Source organism: Euprymna scolopes, chromosome 4, assembly GCF_053919585.1.
Source record: "Euprymna scolopes isolate OS-2025 chromosome 4, ASM5391958v1, whole genome shotgun sequence".
Classification (NCBI taxonomy): domain Eukaryota; kingdom Metazoa; phylum Mollusca; class Cephalopoda; order Sepiida; family Sepiolidae; genus Euprymna; species Euprymna scolopes.
This window is the reverse complement of record NC_136485.1, coordinates 99,045,148-99,058,196: the sequence shown is the minus strand read 5'-3', so window position 1 is coordinate 99,058,196 and position 13,049 is coordinate 99,045,148. Positions and strand designations below refer to the sequence as shown.

The 13,049-nt window shown below is 38.2% G+C and overlaps 1 protein-coding gene across 1 annotated transcript in view; it reads left to right on the top strand.

Annotated features, from left to right (window-relative positions):
* The window catches only part of LOC145269103 (uncharacterized), a 223,163-nt gene that overhangs the window by 98,098 nt on the left and 112,016 nt on the right, over positions 1-13,049 (top strand). The window contains exon 3 of the mRNA XM_080124697.1: positions 7,193-7,317. Within this exon, the coding sequence (XP_079980823.1) occupies positions 7,193-7,317 (125 nt within the window). The remainder of the gene's footprint in view (positions 1-7,192; positions 7,318-13,049) is intronic.

Here is a 13,049-nt window from a genome sequence, read left to right as displayed (position 1 = left end):
CTTTCTCTTCCGCTATATTTTTTTTATTTAATTCATTAAATCTGTTAATTATGAGGACCAAAATAATGAATTGTGTTAATTTATTCTCTAATTTTCTTGTTTTTGTTCTGTTATATAAATTCTATTTTATTTGTTTTTGCTCTGAAGGATAAATTCTATTTTCTTTGTTTTTTTTTCTGTATTCCAATTAAGTAAAATAAATTTTCTCTAAAATAAATTTTGCTAATTTTTCCATTTAGTTTACTATATAATAATTTTATTTAAACCAAAACACGACGGTGTAGACATAAAATATCTCTTACAAAGTTAGGGAACATATTTGGGAACTACCCGACCATAAGTATAAAACTACCTGGTATATTTCAAAACAATAATTCCCTAGGAATCGGAATCATACTTGGTATCGGAATCGTTAATCAATATTTTCCTGGAATCGGAATCGTATAAAAATTAGGAATCGTCCCAACACTAATTTTGTATTGAGCTCACCACAAGCCGAAAGGATACTATCTCTTGCTTTATTCAAATCTTACAGCTACCATTGCATATATAGTTTTATTTTTCTGATTTAGATAATGCATATCTTATTGAGAGATTACTAATTAGATATCAGACATAAGTAATTTAAATACGGAAAAATTTAAGTGATTATTGACAACAACCCTGATGGTTGCATCATGGCAATCAGTTTCTGCTCGAAGTATTTTGATGTGAATCCCAACAATAATAATACAGCTGCCTGCAAGTTATGTCAAACCATCACATCAAAGGGTGGCAAATCAGGAAAAACTTTGCAACAGTTAACATGTTAAACCATCTTAGAAAGATCCATCCAAAAGAAATAAAAGTTGCAGATAAGAAAGAACAATGAATATTCGGGGACAGACATTCCAGGAACAAATGGCAGCAAAAATTCCCAAATAAATTTATAAAAGTAAAAATGAAAATTCAATCATCTTTTGATTAAATTAGCAGCATTTCTTTCACTACTTGGACAGCTACAACAAATGCTTCCTTTTGACAGGTTTTCAAATGACTTTGAACAGTGCAGAGCTGTGCTTAAAGTTATTCCATTCCTTGATGCAAAAACAGGTAAAGAATAAGTGAAGAATTGCACAATATTCTTAATGAGTATAACATCTTTAACAAAGTTTTCTTAATCTTGCAGGATTCAGGAACAAATATGGTTGCTGGTTTCAGGGAATGTGATTTTTTTTTTAAATCAATATCATGCTTCATACATGCTGTGACCCAACCAACTGAAAATTGCCCCAGAGGAGAACTAATGAGAGCTGAATTAGAGCTTTTATTCATGTGAACGATCCCACTAGTTAAAAATAGGTTTGATTACTGATATGAAATACGTGAAGAGAAAGAAAAACAATTTCAAGAACCTTAATCATATTGTTTGTGAATATGGTTGTTTTGAGTATCTAGCCATGTTTTGTCTAGAAGTGACTTTAAAGTTCAAAGCCGAGGTTATCCGGTGTGTGAGAATTATATAATGGAAATGTTGGTTGCTGATGGTAAATCATCCAATCATAGATTATGTGGCCAATTATCCAATCAGGGCGAAGCAGAGTATGATGTGGCAAACAGGGATGGCTTGGATGGAACACCCAGACTAGCCAGACTTTACCAACCTTTAGATTGGAGGTTATTTTCTTTCAAAAGCTGTCCAATCTAATTCTGATAGTTTTTAACTTTAGTGGAATTCTTACTATTCAATGAATCAATGGAAACAAGATTTCCATCCTACCTAAATGATAAAAACTTGTATGTGTCTACTTTCCTAGATCCAAGGTTTAAATTTGAATTTCAAAAGAATGACATGGAAAACACTATTAAGAATTGAATTCTAAATCTACTTTAACTGATGATCATTATAAGCAGAATCAACAGGATACACTTCAAGCTCTGTTGAGGGTCAAGAAGATCAAAGTGAAAGTGTAGCAGAATTAGCAATAACCGAAATGAGGGGAAATATAGAGCTTACCTCGGATACGTCTGTTGTGTTTCGGTCTGAGCGGAAGAGAGAGTTCCAAGATGGCATCCATGGGTTTTTATTAGCATTTACTCCATGCAATTATCATAGAATCTGTCTGCTCTCACGCGATTATGCAAATACATAATTCCCAGCCGCTATAAAGGCAGGTCACTGGAAAGCAGTCAGGGGGCGTCCTGCAGATTGTGTGTAAGTGGTTCTGGCGATTGGATTGTGCTTTGTGACGAACCACGTGTCTGCGAGAAGCAAGTTTTTTTTCTTTCTGTTTTTTTTTTTTGTCTTCTTTTTCCACGGTTATTACAGACAAGAAATCCCTCTCTTCTAAAGGTGGGCGATACTGACTATTTCCTATCTGTGTTCCTGATTTTTTTTTTTTTTTTTTTGCCTACTACATTTTGCTTCAAGCTATTTTGGCACGACTATGGCGAAGGTGCAGATAAGCAGTGATATTATCAAGCCATTCTCTGGCGAGGGAAACGTTGTAGCGTGGCTGAAAAAAGTGAGCAGGTGGATGATGTAGCGAGTCTGCTACCTTTATATCTAGAAGATGATGCACTGGCCCTCTACATGGAAATGGAGGAGGACGATCAAAAGAAAATAGACCAGATTGAGGCCCGATTAAAAGAGGCATTTACCGACGACGCATTTGCAGCATACAGAAAAATAACTATGGTTTTATGGGCTGGCGAACGTGTGGATGTTTACGCCAACAAAATCAGGCAGTTGGTTGGCTTGGCCGGATTATCAGGAGAGACTCACAAAATTGACTTTCGTCACTGGGTTCCTTGACGCCATCTCAATTGCTCTTCAACTGGTGCCGAACATCAAAGCCCTGACCATGGGGGAGCTAATGTTGAGAGCGAGAATTTTGATGACGATGAGGGAACAAAATCAGGACGTGGTTGCGGCCACACGCTCACCCAACAACAACAGGGCCCAGAATATTCCAGTTAGTGTGACCTGTTTCAAATGCAATGTTAAAGGTCACCTTGCAAAGGACTGTCGAAAACGCGGAACACGGTGTTACCGTTGTGGTGAGAGTGGACACTGGGCTCGGAACTGCTCGGGAAACGAGCACGGGGAGGACACATAAGCGCCAGTCTCCTTCCTCACCAAGATGCGAACACGACACTCCCGTTGATAAGCATCCATGTTGATGGGACGCAATGTTTGGCGCTTATTGATACAGGATGCTCTGGGACGATTTTACATGCAGACCGGTGCCGGTCTTGGAGAAAAACAAATGTGAATGACAAAACGATTGGTGGAATGACCCATGCGTGCTGCAGTGTTGGAGTGGTCTCTGTGTCCACTGATGAAGGTGTGTCTGCCAGAATCGATGTGTTGGTGGTGCGTGGCAAACCGCTGAGGTTTGACTTACTTCTAGGGATCGATGCCATAAAAGCTCTGGGAGGTGTTGTTGTCAAGCCTACAGGATCAGTGCGGATTGGCAGCAGGAAAAATATTAAATGCGCAGCCATTTCTATTAATGAACCGGATTTCACTGCCACCTTTGACCATCAAAACTGAACGTGGACCACATCGTGGAAGTGGTCTGAGGACCACCCCCCAAAAAGACTACACAATCGAGTGTCAGAATACCCAGTACCGGCAGATATCTGTGAAGAATACACGCAGGAGCTCCGCACCTGGATAGATAATGGTTGGTTCGTGCCGTACCCAGAGAATAAATTGGGACCCCCCCCCCAGGCCTAATTCCCCTGATGGCTGTGATACAGCAGAACAAAGCCAAAGTGAACCCGGTGATAGACTACCGGGAGCTAAATCATTACGTAGACACGTTTACAGCCAACGCAGATGTTTGTGCGGCTAAGAGCGCGAATGGAGAAAAAAAGGTGCTAACCTGTCTCTACTGGACCTCAGGAGAGCATACCTACAAGTCCGGGTTCATGAGACACTGTGACCATACCAGACTGTCGAAATCATTGGGAAAAAATACTGTTTGACCTGTCTGGGGTTTGGTTTGAATGTGGCCCCTCCTGATAATGAGAGCAATTGTCAGCGAAGTATTATCTCAGGAAGAAGTTGTAAGCCGCGCAGCATCTGCTTACATTGATGACATTTTTGTCAATGAAGACGTGGTGCCCGCAACCCGTGTAAGAGAACACCTAGCGCAGTTCGGTTTGGAGTGCAAAAACCCGGAGCGGTTGAAAGACGGTGCACGGGTTCTGGGATTGCCGGTCAGGATGGAACACGGTGAACTGCGGTGGAAGCGAGGAAATGCAATTTCATAGGCTCCCAGCCTTGTTACACGACGAACAATGTTTTCCTTGTGTGGTCGACTTGTCGGGCACTTTCCGGTGTGCGGTTGGCTTCGAGTGGCTTGTGGAATACTCAGAAAGAGAGTAAGTTCAGTAACGAAGGACTGGGATGATGAAGCAAGGGACACCGTACTGCATCGTATGATGTTCGAAACCTTAGAATCTGCGCAGCAGAATGATCCGGCCCAGGGAAATTGGTGTGTGGACGGCAAAGAGTATGGATCGATGCTAGCTCCCTAGCAATTGGTGCAGCCTTGGAGATGCGTGAAACTGTGTTGAAAGATGCATGTTGGCTGCGACCTAAAGATGATTCTCAACATATCAACTTAGCCGAACTGGATGCCGTATTGAAAGGCATCAATTTGGCTCTTCAGTGGCAGAGCAAGATGCTACTTATAAAGACAGATTCTGTCTCTGTATACCATTGGGTCTCGGGCACGCTAACTGGAAAGGCGCGAGTATGCAGCGAGATGCTTATTAGGAGGCGACTAAACACTCTCAAGGAGCTCATGAAAGAGCACAGGTTGACAGTGGATGTGACGCTGGTTCCATCAGCACGAAACATCGCTGACCGATTGACACGAGTACCACAGCGGTGGTTTGAGGCAATGAAAAAGAAAAACGAGCTGGATGAGTCAAATCATGAAAAAGAAAAACGAGTCAAAGGCTATTCACAAAGGTAGAGGACATCCGGGGGTGCGACGCACTACATACTTTGTCAGGAGAAGTTGCCCAACCACGACAAAAGCAACCTTTAAAACGGTCATACAGAAATGTGAGGAATGTCAGTCCATTGACCCAGCGCCAGTCAGGTGGGAAAAGGGAAAGCTGGAAGTTAACGAGAATTGGCAGAGAATTGGAATGAATATCACGCATTATGGCACTTCCACTTTTTAACTCTAACAGACTGTGGCCCATCGCGTTTCTCCATTTGTAAGAAATTGGCAAGGCAGGACTCAGCAAGCGTGATTCATCAGTTGGAGGCAGTGTTCCTCGAGCATGGCTCGCCGCATGAAATCCTTTTAGACAATGAAATGGCTTTCTGCAGCAACGCGTGTCAAGCATTTGTATATAAATGGGGAGTTCACTTGCGATTCCATTGTGCATATGCTCCAGCTGGGAGTGGCATAGCGGAGCGATGTCACCGTACAGTGAAACGAATAGCGGCTAGAATATGCTGTCCCATACAGGAGGCTGTCTACTGGTATAACATGGCACCAAGAGACGACACATCACCCTTCACTGCACCTGCCAACACGATTTATCGATATGAAGTTTGAGTAAAGCAGACTAATCTCGCAACTGTCCCAAGAACAGCTCTTACCAGGTTGGAGACTGTGTGTGGGTCAAAAGACCGCAAAATCGATGTACCACGAGGTTCGGCAAGGGTGAGGTGACCAAGGTAATCAGCCCTCAATCGATTTTGGTGGACGGTGTGCCTCGCCACATGAAAGATCTGCGCCCTCGCCATTATGTTGTTACATCGGAGGAAGAGAAATACTCAGACAGTACAATGTCTTCTGAAAGGACAGAGAGTATGATGCAGGACGACTGAGACGATTTTGAGCCATATAAGCGCATACTGAAGAAGCGGAGGAGGGACCACCCGTCTTGCCTTTACGAAGGAGTACCCGACAAAGACAGATACTGCCCCGCTGCCCTGATTGTGAAACACCGCCTATGGAACAGACTGGTGGCAATAACGGTGGTAATGAGGATGATGGCAAGGAGGAAGTGCTGCCTCCGGTTCTTCAAAGAAGTACCCAACAAAGACGACTGCCCCCCTGCCTCGTTTGTGATCATGAGATCGGGGGGGGGGGGGGGGGGTAGCAGAATTAGCAATAACCGAAATAAGGGGAAATATAGAGCTTACCTCGGATACGTCTGTTGTGTTTCGGTCTGAGCGGAAGAGAGAGTTCCAAGATGGCGTCCATGGGTTTTTATTAGCATTTACTCCATGCAATTATCATAGAATCTGTCTGCTCTCACGCGATTATGCAAATACATAATTCCCAGCCGCTATAAAGGCAGGTCACTGGAAAGCAGTCAGGGGGCGTCCTGCAGATTGTGTGTAAGTGGTTCTGACGATTGGATTGTGCTTTGTGACGAACCACGTGTCTGCGAAAAGTGAGTTTTTTTTTCTTTCTGTTTTTTTTTTTTGTCTTCTTTCTCCACGGTTATTACAGACAAGAAACCCCTCTCTTCTAGAGGTGGGCGATACTATTTCCTATCTGTGTTCCTGATTTTTTTTTTTTTTTGCCTACTACATTTTGCTTCAGAAAGTAAAACTGTATCTCTTTCAAGCCTGTTTGATGAATTACCTTCAAATAAGCCTGCAGTAACAAATCAAAACTTAGAGCAGATCAAGGCTAAGTTAAACCTGGAGATTGCAACTACAACAGAAATGCAAGAATCACAATCTAAATTCAAAAGGAGTAAATCCCTTATGTTAAGTGCACAAAAGAACTTGATCATTATGTAACTTTACAACTTCATCGCAAGAGGTGATGATCCATTTCACTGGTGGAGGAAGACACAAGAGATCTTACCACTACTGAGTAAACTGACTTCAAAATATTTAAGCGCACCACCTTCATCAGTGGAAAGAGAGGCTCTTTAGTACAGGTGGTAATGTGTATGAACCAACAGAGAACAGGCTGTGTCCTGAGAATGGTGAAACTATGTTTTTACATTACAACTTAAAAGTATTCAACTTTAGATGCAGAGGAGGCAGGCAGCAAGAATAAAAGAGGAAGTAGAGCAGCAGCAGGTATAGAACTCCAGCTTATAGTTATTCACTTAAAGAATTACAATTTGTACTTTGTAATTGGTTTGTAATTTTTTTCTTATTTAATTGTATAATAATATTCATTTAAGAAATTGATTTCATTGTATATTTGTACAGAGAGCTTTCACTGTGGGTATTTTTGGACCTCCAGGTTCAGGAAAGACATTAATCATTCATGATGTATGCAAATATTTGAACAAGGAGCACAATGTATGTGTTGTCACCAATGATGCCTCTACAACGTAAGTTACCTTTTAAAACTATTGCCACTTGAATTAAGAGCTATTATTCAACACGTTAACCTATTGATGCTCTTAGATAAAAGTTTTTATGAGTTGTGCAAAATTGCTATGCCTTATCAGCATCATTCAGTTTAACAGGCTGGCATATGTTGGATGGCTTTAAGAAATTCACTTTTAAACAAACCTATCTCTGGACAGATCTTTATCCCCCTTTATCTCAGGTTCATTTTTATCACTTCCTCCCATGTTTTCCTAGATTTTCTCTTATGAACTTAATTTGCTAGCTTAACTGTTTTAAGCTGTTTTTTGGGTCAGTAGAATCCAAGAACTCTCATCTATTCTTTTAAAATGGCCATATCATTCAAGTTCTGCGCATATCTCACTATGCTGTTTAGAATTCATCTTTATCTGAGATCATCAGATCTAAGTCTATCTTTAAGACTCATATTATACATCTATTGTATCTTTCTCATATCATTTCTTTCCATGCAACAAATGTTCTCAGCCTTTATTGATCAAGTTTCACTTCTGTACATCATCACACTGCATACTCATGTCTGATATACTTTTCCTTTAGGTGACAGTGGTAACACTCAGTCAGTTAGTAATGGCTAAAATTCTCCATCCACTCCTAATTCTTGCAATCACACTAGCACCTGCTAGACTCTAATGGTAGCAATACGGTAACAAAACTTATTGACAACCTTAATAACTTTGTCATCCAGATATACTTTGTCCACATCCAAATTCTCATCCATTTCAGTTATCTTACACTTACACATAAACTGGTTATCCTATCTTAGCCCACCAGTAATTCTATTATATTTCTTGTATACCTAATTTTTTCAAGTACCATAAAAAATTGAAATGTACCTGACTTTTTTTCACAAACTGAATAGAGGAACTTTCCAACAATACAACCATGTCTCTTTCCAATACAAGACTCTCTGGATAATATTTCTAAGACACAAATGAAAAGCAACAGACTTAGTACAGAATCCTGATGTAACCTTTTAACATTAAAGCTGTCACTAAATCTGCTGTTAATTCTAACACAGCTTGAGCACTACTGTACATTGCTTGAACAACCTTCACTAACAACTCATTTATGCAAAGCCCACTAAATAACCACTCTTAGCATTCTGTTAAAAGCTTTCTCTTGATCTAAAAAAGCAAAATACAGTTTTCTCAAGATAGTTCTCTTGCATTTGTCTCAAGATACATATCTGACACTCTCATTAACTGTAATTTAGTCCTTCCCCTTCACCTTTGTAATGGTTCACAATTATACTAAGTTTTCATTTTTTAAATAATTATATTTTTGTCAAGTTATGAGAATACTAAGCAGTTACTTCTAACTGAACACAAAACAACTGACCAGTTCACATACATTTCTGACTCTACCCAGAGCCTGACCAAAGCAAACAACTCTAGTCTAACATACAAATAGTTCTTCAGCTTAAAGCTTGGAGATCTATCTGACAAACAGCAACAAAACTGCACCTATTTCCATTTTGCTATATATAGAAATTGCTGCCATTTGTGGCAGGCCACACAACAAGACCACTCAAGAATGGTGGACTGTTTCATCAGTGGACATAAAAAACTGTATTCATGGTGTCTGTTATTTAAATATTTGTAGGATCTCAGCATGAACCTTTGTATATAAGAAGACCTTATTTCCAAGCCAATTTCTTCGATGTTTTTTTCTCTTGGCTAAATGTCTTCCCATTGCAAATCTGTTGTCTGCAGCATATGTCAATGTATCGCTATTAAACATGTAACATTGCGTTTATTTACATCCCTCACCATCCCTATCGATAAAATGCCTTCTGCAGCATTTTACTCTGTTCTGCTGAAAAAGAACATCAAACAAAATCATTTCAGAACAACCCTGAAGAAAAATGTTCATTTTCAAATACCCACAAGTTTAGGATGTAATTTTTCGTAAGTATTTTCTTTCCCTTTTCTTTACAGGAATTAATTTTTTTTATTTTTTTCTCAAGCAATAAGGTTTATTCTTTTTTTTTTTTTTTGTATATTTTGTCTCTTTAAATTTATACTAATCCTCACTGACACCTACTGAACCATGCACATGAAAGATATAGTGATTTATTCCATTTAGAAATTCACTTGTCTTTACTTGTAGCTTCCTTTCTCCTGAAGATGGTCGATTTTTTCCCCCCTAGGGGAATAGTCAGTCTAGACATTCCATGTTATTACATGGAATGTCTAGACGGACTGTTTCCTTAGATAAATTTGTAATTAAAGGATACTCTATCCAAATCTGACCGTCCAGATTCCATGGGCATGGAATATGTTCCTACATTAAAGATGGCCTTTTTTTCAATGTTCACCTACTCAAACAAGTCAGATGATGAGAGGAGGTTCTCTCACCATTCCTCTGTTGCTTATGACCTCACTCAGATTGTTCAAGAACCCACCCGTGTGCCTGATGCTGAGTGTCAGTATGCAAGTCTCCTAGATCTTTTTCTCACAACTTGCCCTGAACTATGTTCATCTTCCGTTCTGTCATCACTGGGATCTTCCGACCACTCGGTTGTATCAGTTAAGATAAAAATGAAATGTAATAATTCCTCAGACATACCTCCCCATCGTACTGTATATCGATACTCTATGGCTGACTGGGATAGCTTCTGTACATTTATATCAAATCTACCTGTGCATTCCATCTTTAAAAAGAATGTGTCCTCTGTAGTATCAGACATGACAGAATGGTTAATTGTATGTATAGATCACTGCATACCCTCAAAATAATTCCAATAAAACCTAACAGCCACCTGTTGTTCTCTTCGGAATGTGCTGCTACCATTGCGCACAGAAATCACTTTTTCCATTGCTTCCAACATAATAAATGTACTGAGACTAAAGCTGCTTCTAGGACTGCCAGTAACCACTGTAAAAGAGTAATAAAGAATGCAAGAGAGTTGTATGCTCAGTCCGTTAAGTCCAAAGTAGCTGAGCAGTGGCTTGGTTCCCACCAGTTTTAGCAAATAATAAACAGGATCCTGAACAAAAGTGCGTGCTCTATCCCAACCATCATCAATGGACTTGAGGCAATCTCATCAGCATCAGACAAGTTAACTTTGTTAACTAAGAAGAACATCAGCGACAGAAAGACATTTGCATCATGTTATGGTACGAAAGATGCAGATTGGTTTAGAAACGTTTTCTGGTCGGACGAATCAAGATTTTGCCTTGCCAGTGATGCCCCCGAACGTTGCATCTGAAGATCCGGAGAAAGATTTTCACCGAATTGCATAAAAACCACAGTAAAACATGGAAACGGAGGAATAATGGTATGGGGGACCTTTTCTGCTGCAGGAGTTGGGGAAATTATCAGATGTGATGCGTCAATTAATGCCAAAGAATACATTCAAATATCAGAAAGAGGTCTATTACCAAGCATCCAGAAGTTAGAAATGAACAATGACATTATTTTTCAACATGATAATGCCCTTGCACACACAGCAAAAGTCACAAAGAAGTGGCTTACTGATAATTCAATTGATGTGATGTTTTGGCCTGGCCAAAGCCCACATTTAAACCCAATGGAAAATATTTGGGCTATAATATCTCGTGCATTAGTTAGAAAAACTTTTTCCAACAAAGAAAAATTATGGGAAGCAGTACAAAGAGAATGGAATAACATCTCCTCTTCACAGTGCTCCAAGTTGGTTGAGAGCATGATAAAAAGAATTGATCTTTTAAAAAGATCTAAGGGCAATTCCATTCCATACTAAGTTTTTATTAAAGTAAATATCTTGCTCTTTATATTTTTTACTCATTTTCATTTATTATTTAATTGCATTTTGTGTAATGCAGCTTTTTGTGCAATAAATTGTAAATTTCTTTCCTGGCCCATTTTTTTTGTTCATGAGTGTACAAATATCTGTGCATGATATTGCCAAAATCAAAAACCTTCATTCCAGTAAAACAACTGGCTCTGACTGTATTCCAATTATAGTGCTGAAAAAGCTTAAACCAGAACTAGCTCTCATACTTACAAAGCTGTTTAATCATTGTCTTAAGGAGAATTGCTTCCCAACACTCTGGAAAACCTCATCAGTAGGCCCTGTATTTAAAAATTCAGGTGATCGATCATCTTTCTCTCAGTATAGACCAATAAGTCTCTTGTGCATCATGAGTATGTTGCTGGAGTCTGTGTTAAATAGAGAAGTAGTCAACAACCTCAGCAAAAATAACCTTCTTAGTGACATACAATATGGTTTCCGGTTCTTCTAGATCTACAGCAGAATCTCTTGACAAAGGCTTCCTTTCTAGAGTAATAGGGTAGGTCGATTTTGGAACCCCGGTGAGGCAGTGGTGATGATAGTTGGGGGTTGACATAGAAAAGACCTACACAAAATATTTTTCTCAAAATCGTTATCTTTGCTTAACTTTAAAAGTTGAAAAATTGAAGTGATTAAAAGTTTTTTGGTGAATTGTCAAGAACGTCCCATCATCAAAACAATTCGTACTGTTAAGAAAATAGAATCATTATTTAGAATAATTTTTAAACTATGTTTTTAAATGAGGACAATGCATTAATAAAATAAATATTAACTGTAAGGCAAAATTATGTTTTTTAAATAATAATAACCAAAGTTCCCTTTTTCATTTCAGGAACATTTTTGGAGTGGAAACATTTTAGATTTCACCGTCGCAAAACACGCACGTTATTGATATTGAAAATTAACGTTTGTTTATTATTTAATTTGAAAACATTACGATTTAGGCTTAATTATTTCGAAAGGAAAAATGAAAAAGACTTGTTTAAAATATATATTATTATATTTCACGTATCTGCAGTGAATTTAAACATATTTGTTTTATCTTTTTTAATTTTTTTTTCTATTAGGTTGACACAAAAACACTGTCATTTTTTGACGTTCAAATGAATGTCAAAAACATTATTTTTGCACCAACCTAATATTTCACATCAAATTCTATTTGAAATTTTTAATTAAAATATGGTAATACTCCAGTTTTATATTAAAAAAAAAAAAAAATAGTCCATACAATTTTATTCTACACATTCTTTACGAAACATAACCACGTAAATTTTCAAGTTTTTCTACTTAATAAAAAATACTTTGCAGAAAATTAGTGTCAAATTTTAATTTCTTTTATTTTTAGGGAGTAATTGTTTTTAAGCAGTGTTTTTCTTCTAAAATTATAGTTTTAAAATCAGATAACCCACAAAGATTAATACAAGTAAATAAGGAAACTCCTTTAAAGGTTTTTCGTTATGTGTGCATCTATGATATTGTGCTAAAATAACTTTGTTATTTAGAAAGCCATTCTTAATATGGGAAGGAGGTTGTATTGTAACTATTCTGTACTTTCACCTAACAATTTAATAAACAAAAATTTCATAAAAATCAAATTTAACTTGAAAATACTATTAAAAATAGCATAGTAACATAGATGCACAAGCACTGGTTTTCAAACTCTAAACACTGGCACAGCTACAGCAAGAATGAATCTCTTTATGGATAAATTCATGTTATCGAAGGAGGAGCTAAAATCTGCTAAAAATGTCTAAACTAAACACTATTATGCCTCTGATTTGGTTTGATCCTCTCTCTTCAATACATCTAATTCAACTCTACAAAGATTTCATTATTTCTTATAACTAGCACTTATTTTTTTACGTATGAAACTGGAAGATAGCCTCATACAGTTTCCTTCAGTTATAATCCATTTAT